At 41.5% G+C, this 12,080-nt stretch overlaps 1 protein-coding gene across 1 annotated transcript in view; it reads left to right on the top strand.

The window, feature by feature from the left end:
• The window catches only part of spryd3 (SPRY domain containing 3), a 76,099-nt gene that overhangs the window by 49,100 nt on the left and 14,919 nt on the right, over positions 1-12,080 (top strand). Inside the window, exon 8 of the mRNA XM_034087307.1 lies at positions 8,748-8,805. Within this exon, the coding sequence (XP_033943198.1) occupies positions 8,748-8,805 (58 nt within the window). The remainder of the gene's footprint in view (positions 1-8,747; positions 8,806-12,080) is intronic.

Below are 12,080 nucleotides of genomic sequence, written 5' to 3' on the forward strand. Positions count from 1 at the left end.
AAGTGCTTTCACCACATGGCACACATCACAAATCAAAACAGAGAGCAAGAAATTAAAAAACAACTTTTTGCACACATGCAGCATAAAAACCATACAACCATTAAAGAAACACAAGGAGGTAAAAAAGGTATGAAAACAACTAATTTAAATAAAATAAACAATAATCAAAAGACATAGGAAACAATGAAATATTAAAAACTATAAAATTAAATAAATTAAAAAAAAAAAGTAAATAAAAATACCAATGAAAGGGGATGTTGCTAATAAAAAAAATGTCTTCAGCTGTTGTTTGACCACTTAGTTTGCCTCTCTATTCTCTACTTTAGACACTTTTAAAAAAAACTGCTGCGGAGGACATTAGGGCTCGTCCAGGGACATCAGACGACAGAGAATCAGAGATATGAGGGTGCCAAACCCTTCAGACCATTAAACATGTAACATTGTCTGTATTCATGAAGAAAGCAAAAGCTAACTTAGGCAAGGCAAGTGTATTTATATAGCACATTTCAACACAAGGCAATTCAAAGTGCTTTACAAAAATGAAAGGCATTAAGAAACATATTTTGAAATGATATCTAAAAACACTCATTTAAAAGCAATGATATACAATTACATTTAAAAACACTAATTTAAAAGCAAAGGTACATGAATCAAAGTGACAGTGCAGGGTGAGATACACACATCTGAAATGTTTAGCTCTGACTCTCAATCCTTGCTAACTTTTTAGCAGAAATAGTTTTCTATCACCTCCCTTTCTTTCTACTTTCTTTGTTAACTTGTCCTTTAGTTATTTCAAGTGTTTCATGCTAAACGAACCCCCCTTTGGAAAATTATAATCTGACCCCATGGTACCTTTTAGTTTTCGCCGAAACTATTCCTCTTTTTTATTTTGAAATGTTAAGTTGACCTTGTCTTTCTAGGAATTTGTTGGTGTCCTCCGTGAACCAGGGTCTTGAAACCAAAACGGATTCATGTACCCCACGGTACCTTTTTAGTTTTCGCCCAAACTTTTCCTAAGCTTACTGAAATTAGAACAGTGACCTAAGATTTTCATTGTCATAACTACACTAAGCACAAGTGACAATATCCATCTGTTATTCATCTCTTCACGGGTCCAGTTGCTTCCACAGTAAATGGACAGACTATTGAAATTCCCAGGAACTCTCCGCCCTCTGTGTCATGCTTTCAATTCAGAGCAACTCAAAGGCTGAGTCACAAAGACAAAGCACACATTCCAGATAAAACTAGAATGGCACACAGTGAGCGCAGACATCCGCCAGGGCTAATGGTGCGTTCACTTGCTTCTTCGATGGCCCCATTTAGACAGTCATTCCTCGACATCTGTGTTTTGAATGGGCTTAATGTGGAACAAACGTGGATGCTATGCTACATAGAAAATGTGTTTTATAGTATTGCCTAAAAGCTTTTAAACCACATGCTGATTTCTGTTTGAAAAGATGGGGCGTTTCACTTTATAATTATTTGTTCTGATTATTCTGACCCAACATAAATGCAACACAAATCAAAGTCAAGTCAAAGCCAACTTTATTGTCAGTCTTCTGTGTTTGAGATGCAGACAGGGAGATGCTGTTTCTCACAATCCTGATGAATACAAGTAAAAATATCAAAAAATACCTACATAATCAAACATAGACACATATATACATATTCCCACATTAAGAGGCCATATATCTCTCCATTAATTAATGTGAATTAGAATATTTAAAAGATTTCTTAGCAAACTTTTTTTTTTTTCAATTTAAAGGTGGGGTAGGTAAGTTTCAGAAACCGGCTCGAGATACACTTTTTGTTATATTCCATGGAATGCTCTTAACATCCCGATAGCAATGAATATCTGAAGTGCTTTGACAAAAAATCCATAACAAAATGTCATCTGTAGAAGCCGTGGCGCTGTAAAAAGTACAACCATGGCCTACCTGCCTGTCAGCCTTCCATCGGGGCACAAACTTATCTCGTGCCCTCATTGGTCATGTGCGCGTTCGTGTGTGTTGGAGGAGGGGCTCTGTAAGGAAGTGGCAGATTTTCTCCGGCTGTGTATTTTCAAATTCTAGCGATCTCGAGCCGGTTTCTCAAACTTACCTACCCCACCTTTAAAGCATTTTAATCAAATTTCCTCCGAATCCACTTTTGTTGCTTTTACTGGATTACTTTACGAAATTAAATCACTACTTTACAGTTTGCTCAATTTCTGTTCTCTCTGCATCTGTGTTTCATTATTAAGACATTAAGCTTGAGTCCAGGAGAGGTGATAAAGCAGCAAATTGAAGAGCTGGGGTAATGACTGTTTACGCAACAGCAGATGGAGGTTTGCATGCTGGTCTGTTTCACGTGGTAAGCCGATAAACCTGAATATAAACATAAATCCCGTCATGAATGCCCCGCAGGCGGCCAGGTTCTGCCTGTGTGTCTCGTTCCGTTTGTTGTGGTCGCTGACTCAACCTTGTAACTCGCTTATCTTCACTTTATAAATCTTAATGCCACCCTTTGCCAACTCTCATCCGCTATAATCGGCATTTTCCAATAAAAGTAAAGAGATTTCAATGACCCAGTAAAATATCTCAACTTAACTAAATGGATTGGCAGCAAACTAACAAATGCAGTGCTTAATGTACGTGCTTAGTACGTGCTTAATGTATAGCTTAGTACAGATCCTCTAAATCAGGGGTTCCCAAAGTGATTACAAATTGACAATTCAACGTGTGCATAGACATTTTTTAGGGGCGGACTGGCCATCTCTAGAATTTCCCCGCAGCGAGGCTTCCCCCGTTGACAATCCACTAGCACGCACCCTCCCCCCCCCCTCATAATAATGAATGATAATTGTGCGAATTATATCGCAATTGCAATATCAGATAATTTAATCACAATAACAATGTTTTGTGTGTGGGAGAGAAGATTGGGATTGTAGTGTTCGTAGACCATTTACTTCCACAGAAACCAATATAACACTACAGGGAAGGAAACCACCAATAGGACCTCCTTAATGGAGAGCACTGCAAACCCTCTGGCTTCTCTCTCATTCCTCTGAAGATAAGGCTCTCACTTAACGTAGAGCGTGCATATGCTTTGTAGCACGTTTCATCCGGTCCACAAAGCTGTTGCCAGGCTGCAGGACAAATACAGGTCTAGGCTTAGGTATGCAGTCAATGACGGGAAGATGGGAGTGTGTGGGGTTTAAGGTAGAAAGTCGGGACTGTAAACATCCAGGAAACTATTCAGAAAGGAAACTATTCAGAAAGGAAACTATTCAGAAACTGAAAAAAGCAGGAAAACCCTCATGTCCTGAAAAACAAACACAATCCTACGACAAAAAGGAAAAAGATCATAGCCCTGTGGGATGAGAGGGAAGTGAAGAAGCAGGTAGGGAGACGTTTGAACATGGGATTATTCATGGGTAAAGTCAGTCTGAATGTCACTAATGATTTTCTCAGATCACCCCGGCCCTGACCCTCCGTCTCTGATGACTGTACTGATTATGCTCTGTGCATGTACATAACAGGAATACACACACCTTTACACACAAACCAGATGCTGGCAGCGCTCCTCTGTCCTGGGATGCCCCTGGATCCGGTCCTGGAAACGGCTCGTAACTCCTGCTGTGAGGCAGAGTGTGAACCCGTTTATTGTAACGGGGTCAATTTAGGATAAAACAAAGCACCTGACACTCTGCCAAGGAGAACATGCAGCGCAATGTAGCATGTTCTCCCTGGTGTAACTTCATGTTTAGAAATGAACAGATTTAGTCAGTAAATACTCGACAAACTGTTCATCTGCAAATATTTAAAAAATCTGATCGAGTTGTTGTTGTTTATTTTAATTTTTTAAGCATAAATGCCAAACATTAGCTGTTTCTAGCCTCTCTAGTTTCAGAATATAGTAGGGTTATTTGTTATACATGACAACAACAAAAACATTTTTGAATTTCAACTATTGGTCGGTTAAAGGTAGGGTAGGTCATTTTGGAGAAACCAGCTCGAGTGCGCTAGAATTTGAAAATACACAACCGGAGAAAATCTGCCACTTCCTCACAGAGCCCCTCCTCCAACCCACACGAACGCGCACATGACCAATGAGGGCACGAGATAAGTTTGTGCACAGATGGAAGGCTGACAGGCAGGTAGGCCATCCAGTTACTTTAGCCGGGCCGGCTCAGATGATTGGTCGTGCTTTTTACAGAGCCACGGCTTCCACAGATGATATTTTTGTATGTATTTATTGTCAAAGCATTTAATGTATTCATTGCTATCGGGATGTGAAGACCATTCCATGGAATATAATAAAACGTGTTTCTGAAGTGAATTACCTACCCCACCTTTAAAGCAAGATGGAAACAAATGGAGAAATTATTGCATGCGCTTTTCACTACCTATGATATTTTATACCAAACATTCAATCTGTTAATAAGAAAATAATCTGTACAGACACTCCAACTACAGCAAACAAATATCACAGTATACTTGTTTGATATAACAAATGATCACTATGCAGCTTTCTAATTAGACGACATAGTTTGTCTAATCTATTTTTAAAATGTATAACTCAAGAACCCTGCACTCCATCCTCTGGAAGCTCTTCAGATGTTTCTTCACAACACGAACATCAAGAAGTTTCTATCTTTTCAAACCCGGTAGTTTTTCAGTGTCGTGTTTATATCAAGAAAACATGCGCTAGAATCCATATAAAGTGGTCAACATGCCCGAACACATGCCCAAGCTGTTGTTCACTCATTTCAGGCCCGGCTGTCATCGTGTGCGGAGCTGGAGGTTTCAGCCTGATGACACAAGGTTATACAAACAGACCTGCATTAGCTCCTTACACACTCTCTGCCCAACCCCTATAGGTGAGGGTGTGTGGGCATGTACAACACACTACTTTCCATGCCTCTCAAACTGTACCTGCAACACACACACGCACACACACACTCATATTTTTAGACCGCTCTGTGATATGCCAGAGTGATAGCTGCTGAGGATGATGGGTATCTGCTTCCACTCGGTTACCCGCTCAACCCGCACCTTCCCGCTCATTCAGACTTGTTTACTCTGCCACCGTGTGGAAATGCAGGCTGCTCTGAAGACACCGGTGGAGCAGCTGTGGATCTGATACTGCAGGGCTTTTCTCCCACAAGCTGTGGACACAACGCGGGTGTTTGTTGCTCTTAGAAGCAGCTTGCATTTCAATGTTGGCTTCTGCAGGCCAACGGGGGGTAGTGAATATGTTTCGAAAGTTTATAGCAGCAGATGGTTAACATGGCGTCTCTCGAAGGCATTCCATCAGATGTTGATAGAGGAGGAGTATAGGTGTAATTTAGTGGCGCCACCACTGATTGAAAAACAAAAATCACAGTATTAACTGTTGTAGTTTCCAAACCACAAAAAGTTGGAATGTTTCTTTTATCAAAGACAGATCCAACTCCAACAAAACAATATAATCTGTGCTTCACAGAGTTTACGGCTGAAAAAAGATATATTGACTTTGAGAAGAGTCTTAGATAAGAGTACAAGTCATATTTTTACACCGTCATATTGTTTTTCGGGTATTAAGACATCGTCTGAGTTCATTTTGACCCGATGTACCACGACGAATGCTTACTTCTTTGTTAAAAGAAAGGAGAAAGAATGCACACTATTTGGTTTAAGAAAAGAGAAGATATCATGGCGATATCTTTGATGGTGTTTCTGTTCAGAATGATGTGAATGTTCAGAAAGCCCTGAAGTTACTGTAGTTGTATCTGTTGCCATTGGTTGCATATATGCAGGTGAGGTGACCATATTGATGTTGAAAGATTTCTGACTCAAAACATTTACTAATATTTTAAAGGAGTGGATTTCAAAGATAGAATAAAATGTATTTCGATTTTTTTTTTTCAATTTATATTCTTTTTTCGCTGCATAGCCTCGGAAAATATTTGTATTTTCAAACTGTATGTTTTCAGATTTAATATTGAAAAAGGCTGTGAGGAGGGAGATATTACTGATGTGAAACCTAAAGCTCTCTGGTAACATTGGGTGTAGCTTATGTATGAATTTCCCCCACGAGTTTTGCTCATAAACCAAAAGTAGTGAACTATATTGACGTGATAAAGAATCTTTCCAACAGTTGTCTAGACATTTGACTCTGAATCACAAATGCGGCCGACTTAAAGTTGTGGGATCAACAAAAGTCAGTCGGCTTCATCTCCTGGGGACCATGAATGTCAGTCAGAAGTATTATTTCAACACATCATATAGTTGTCAAGGTATTTCAGGACCAAAGTCGCTGACCGAGCGACATAACTAAGTCAAACTATTAAAATGATAAAGCTTCTTTTTAAAGTGTATTGACAAGGGAGTTCTTCTTGAGGTTTCCCCCAATCCGCTGTATTTATTTGATGCACCGAGTGTACGTTTTAAATTTAAAGATGAGGAACAATTACCCGAGAAATCTGCTATGAAAACACGCATTTAACAGTTGATCCATTCTTCAGACACAAGTCTGCGGTTTACACTAAAGCACTATAAATCCTTATTTGTCTAGCCGTTCCCAATGTTGCCGTATTTCAGAGAGTTACTGCAAGTCGCTGATCAGATCCGAGTCTGTGGATCATCAATCAGGGAGCAACAACAGCTAGACGTTCCTGCGCTGCTCGTGGAGATTCAGCCCACATGCCAGTCAGCCGGAGGAAACCTCGGGCTTGTGGTTGAGACGAGGGGGAAGAGGAGCAGACTTGGCAGATCAAGAGGGATTCAGGCTTGGAGGAGTCGCTGCATTCCTCCATGTCTCTGTCTTCCTCTGCTGATGTCTCACTCTGTCCCTCTCTCTCTCTTTCTTTTCCCTCCATCCTTCTCCATTTCCTGTTCCTCCAGCCCCAATGGGTCGCTGATGTTTCCCTGATGTCCTGTCCTCAAATGCTGCACTCGTGTCTGCCGGGCCCGACCACGCTGTCTGTCTGCTCGGACCCTATTACTCATTTCTGCACACGGGGGCAAAGGCCTTTTCATTTGATGAGAAATGTAGACTTTGATCAGTCCTCAGGGGACGCTCTTTTATTTGGATAAAAGCTCAATTCCCAGGCTGACCTATGATTTTTTTTTTTGGGCGTCATCCTGGTCATACTTTGGATTCTTCAGACATATACAAATGAATAGTGACCTTTTGTGTGTGTTAAAAGAAACGCATCCTCGAGAACTCAACAAGAAAGGATTTATAAGATGGAGCCCACTTAGAGATGAAAGAGTGTAATGTCATTGCCCTCCTCCTCCTCCTCCTCCTCCTCCTCCTCCTCCTCCTCCTCCTCCTCCTCCTCCTCCTTCCTCTCTTGTTCAGTAATGTGTTTCTAAAGTAATGTAGGTGCAGCCAAGAAGACAGATAAAAATCTCTGGTAATTACCCCTTGAGTCATGCTCTGATGTTATCCGAAAGTTTGCCCAGTAGTTATTTCTGTTGGCATGGTGAAACCTGGAGGAAGGCATACGGACTGTACATGCAGACAGACGGAGAGAGACAAACACATCCTAAGACACTGACCGGTATCCAAAACAGAGTGGCAGAGGAATCCTCACACCTGTTAGCATGTGAACGCTAGTTACATGATTTAAAACAGCACTGGTATTAACACGTTCAAGAGGATATATGCTCATTTTCAAATGTATATCTTGTGCCTCCACATGTCTCCTTGCTCTCGTGTTCAAAAAGCTCTTTATTGCCTCATACTGCCTGTGCTGCTGCACCTCTTTTCACCCTCTGTCTGAAACCAGAGCTCAGTCTGCTCTGATTGGTTAGCTGGCCGGCTCTGTTTGTGATTGGTCAACCGCTTAGGGATGTCCCGACCCTTAGCCAATAGAAGCGCCGGTACACATAGTGATGTCACTATGTTAAGGAAGTATGACATTTTTGCCTTTGCAGCCCATTTACATGCACACAAACCTATATAACACACTACAGGAAAGTACTGTAGGGAAGGGTTTCTTTAAAAACAGCGGCTAGCTACTCTGTAATTAAGAGTTGACTGACCGTGTCCTGACATCACCAGAACGGAAAGTAACGTTTATGTTCGGATGTTATCAAACAAAAAAACATGATCTCATAGGAAACAAAGAAATCATTTCGAAAAACGATCAGCATCAATCACTGAATGGATGTGTGTTGACAAAGGGCTTGGGGAGTGTAAGGCTTTTGTTTCTGAATATAAACGGGTCTGCATCAAAGTTAAATTGTTAATCTAAAAGCGTTTGAAAACAGCCAGCCATCGTAACATACCGTAATAAACTTCAGATACTAATAATCTTCCATCGTCGTGCATCCCTGCCGTTGACTGCTTTGAAAAAGCTCTTTGTTAATGCAGTGGATTTAATGTTCTTTCCATGCCCTCACCAAAACAACCAATGTTTTTATGATTACATTTTATACGAGATGTTCTTTCTAGATCAAGCCTCTTAATGTCGCCTTCGAAGTGCACCATATTGATGTGTTTAACTTAACAAAATGTTCTTTCAAAACTCACGATGTTTCCAAAGTGAACGAGTAATTACGTAAAATAATCGTGTTCTCAATTCTTACCAAAGATAATGGTGATTATGATTTTTGCCATAATCCAGCAGCCCTATTATGTGGTTGGGTTTGGTTAGGTTTTCGTCTCTGGTTGTCATTTCAATTTGAATGAATCCTGCTCATTCCCATGGCACATTAGTAGAAACATGTGAAACTGTGTAAAGTGTGTATTTGTGACCCGTGGATCTGTTTCTGCAGGACTATCCCAGGAACAGACACCCGGGATGGAGCCGAGGGTCGGTGGCGTACCATGCCGGTGAGATATCAAACCCTTTTCCTTTCTTTCTTCTACTAAGAAAGAAAGTGTGGAATTCTCCCCGTCGTGTTGTTTAGCAGAAATACACACATCTGATCTACTTCCTCTAAAAAGCATCCATCTGCTGCTTTTCAGATGCAAACATCACAGGGCTCCGTCTCCGCTGGATGTTAGAGGTGCCGAGCAAAAACAGAGATCGAGGCAGGCAGATTAAAAGCACAGCAAGCTGATAAAACACACGGTGACAGCATCAGAAAGACGAGAAGGATCTTATCTCCGTCTCTCTCTGTGGAAGTGTAGTCGTGTAAATATCAGTAGCAATGAACCATAAAAAACAAGACACAAAAACGTATCTTCCCGTGCTTCCATGTTAAGTGCTGGTTGTTTTTGATGAGCTGTGGACGTTATCTGTACAGGCATCTGCATAAAACCCCCACAGATCCCATTTCTGTCCTCGGCACCCCCCACTATCACGGCTGAGAGATTAGCTGCTGCCGTGATGTGAGATTAGCAGCACCCAGGTAGGTGTTTGTTATTACATCATACGAGCTACAGTAGGTAACCGGCGTCTTATCGCTCTACCCACTGACACAGTCACAATCTTGTTATTCCTTATCAGACCAGAGCTGGTTTTATCAGCATTGTTTTGGTCTGAAGCATCCCATTGTTGTTCTCTCTCACAGGGGACTCCGGGTGATTCACACGCCAATTATATCACTTTCTGTCGTACGATGTTCTAGCAGGAAATGTGTACGATTTGTATCTTTAGAGAAAGGTTTGAATACGTTTCTAAAACACATTTTCTTATTCACTTTGCACATTGTATTCATGTTCCTAGTGCATTGTTAAAGTGATAGTGTTAAAGTGTTAAAGGTTTATTTGGCAAGTAGGTGCACACATACAAGGAATGTTCTGTTTGGGATTGTGCAGACATAAGCTCAGGGCCAGAATCAAACCTTTTCCCAAAACGATAACAAAAAAAGAAACGTTTACAAGAAGTATAAATAAACACAAAAACATGTGCAGTAAGAATATGAGAAAGTAGTAGAATAAAGCTTAATATTATGTACTGTATATCAGAAATTAAAAGTGGAAAACCTATGCCGTTTTAAATGCATTATAAAATACAAAAAATTAAAGTTTAGAAGAAATATTAATGTTAAAAAAGTACAATGAGAACACGACAACTAACTCAGTAGTTTATCAGAAATGTACCAAAAAAGACTAATTAGTTGAAGAATATGACACATATCTAAATATGTGCAGTATATCAACATGAAATGGTGGTTGAGCGATGCAGCTTTAAAGAGCATTATACAGTCATGTGTAAACTATACACAGGAATGCTGGAGGTTTACAGTATGAGGAATGGCTCCGAGATGTCACAAGATGAAATCCCCGTATCCCTTTGCAGATTCCATTTATACTTGGAGTGTATTAATAATAATAACAGTTGATGCTGCGCGTGGTGCCGGGGTCTGCGGACGATATCTCATCGCTGAGTGACAGACGGGCGCTCGGTCCCACAGGTCCAGCTGCGGTCCGCCTGGTTTGGCTGCTGCGTGTCGGACGCCGCAGTAATGTGCACGCCCCAGCACAGCTCCCATTAATCTTATTTGTTAGAGACTAAAATGATGTATGTGGCTTTCCGCGCAGTGCGTCTGAGGTTTGCCTTCCCATGCTTGGGTTAAGGTGCAGGCCGTGATCCAGCTACTTAAAGTCAACAGCCAGGGCCTCTTCTTCACATCTCCCCTCGCTCCTCCATGCTGATTTTCAGCCCAGGGACCTCAAGAATTGCACGCAGACGCTCTTTGGCAAATTGACAAAAACTTAATGTATACACAGTATTGTATGCACTGGGTCATATAACCGCAGGAGAAATTGCTTAAAGAAGGAATGACTGTCTTACCCTGGTTTTCATGCACTTTGCGAGCCAAGAATACAGTGAAGAGGTGTTTCAGTGACACTGTAACCTGTGTTTATTAACCATTATGAGGGTTTCTGCTCTTCACCTCGGTACCTAGTGGGGAAGGCCAGGATATTCTGTGCTGGACTTAGTTTGGACTCATTGTTTTATTTTGTATCAAACCTCACGCTGTTCCTTAGGGCACCGTGTGTGCTTGTAATGTTCTTACCGCCTGCTTTAAAGAAAAACAGTGGCTGTAGAAAGATGTATGTAAGTTATATCATGCAGCCTGGAGGGGATACACACATTTTGTAATGATTCAATGTAACATTCCTTCTTTTCTTATTATACTCTGCATGTACAGTATGGCTACTTAGCTCTATTTCTGTCGTCCTGATTTATGGTGCGTTGTAATGGGCACGCGACCAGTGTTGACCTGGATCACATGTGATGTGTGTTATTGACTTTAAAGGTTGAGATTTTACTCCAGATATATTCCAGTTATATCCACAAATGCCTGCCAACCATAGCGCTGCTCCTTTGTATAGTTTGAGAGTTCTTTGGCCTGCGCTGGTGTTACCGTGTGTGTTTTTGTTGGGCTCTGGCCCGGCGTGGACCTCCATCCTGTGCGTTGGCTCCGCTTGTCTCCGCAAGTTAATGGGCCGTGGGGCTCTGCGGGCCCCTGTGGACCCTATCAGGAGCAACCAGCCATCCAACCAGTGAGTGCTCCTCGGCAAGCCTCATTAACCCTGTCACCCCCTCCAAACCCTGCCTCAGTGAGTCACACGTGCTGGGACTCAACACCCGCAAAGGAAGGCTGTGCTCCACCACCACCACCACAACCCTCCATCACTCAAGAGCAGGCTAACCTCACATAATGGGGCTCAGTCTAACTTCTGTGACGGGTCTAATCTGATTCCAGCTCAGGTTCTGCAAAAACAATTATTCCACACCAACATGTTGTGTTGGGTGGGTTATATGACCTTCTTAACCAATGGGATGGAAATGGATTTGGATGATAAAGTCTCTTTCAACATTGAGGTACAAAAAGACAAGGTACATTAGGGATGTTCAAATCTAAAATGCACCCAGATCATGTGTCCATACTGTGGAGGTCACCGCACATCTAAGTAACGATATCAAGTCCCATTCTCTTGCACGGTTAACAAAAGTGGAAAAAAAGATGTTGGCGCCCACTGTCTGTCAGCTATCGTCAAACCACCATAAAGCCTGGATCCAAAACAAAAGACTGAAACCATACCATAGTTTTACTGCCTCCTTACACTGCACTCTTTTCCCTGTGATGAAGATCCAACCAGAGTTTTTTCACCCTTTAATAATGTATATACACGCTTGGGCCACTCTGGAA

Source organism: Pseudochaenichthys georgianus, chromosome 7, assembly GCF_902827115.2.
Source record: "Pseudochaenichthys georgianus chromosome 7, fPseGeo1.2, whole genome shotgun sequence".
Classification (NCBI taxonomy): domain Eukaryota; kingdom Metazoa; phylum Chordata; class Actinopteri; order Perciformes; family Channichthyidae; genus Pseudochaenichthys; species Pseudochaenichthys georgianus.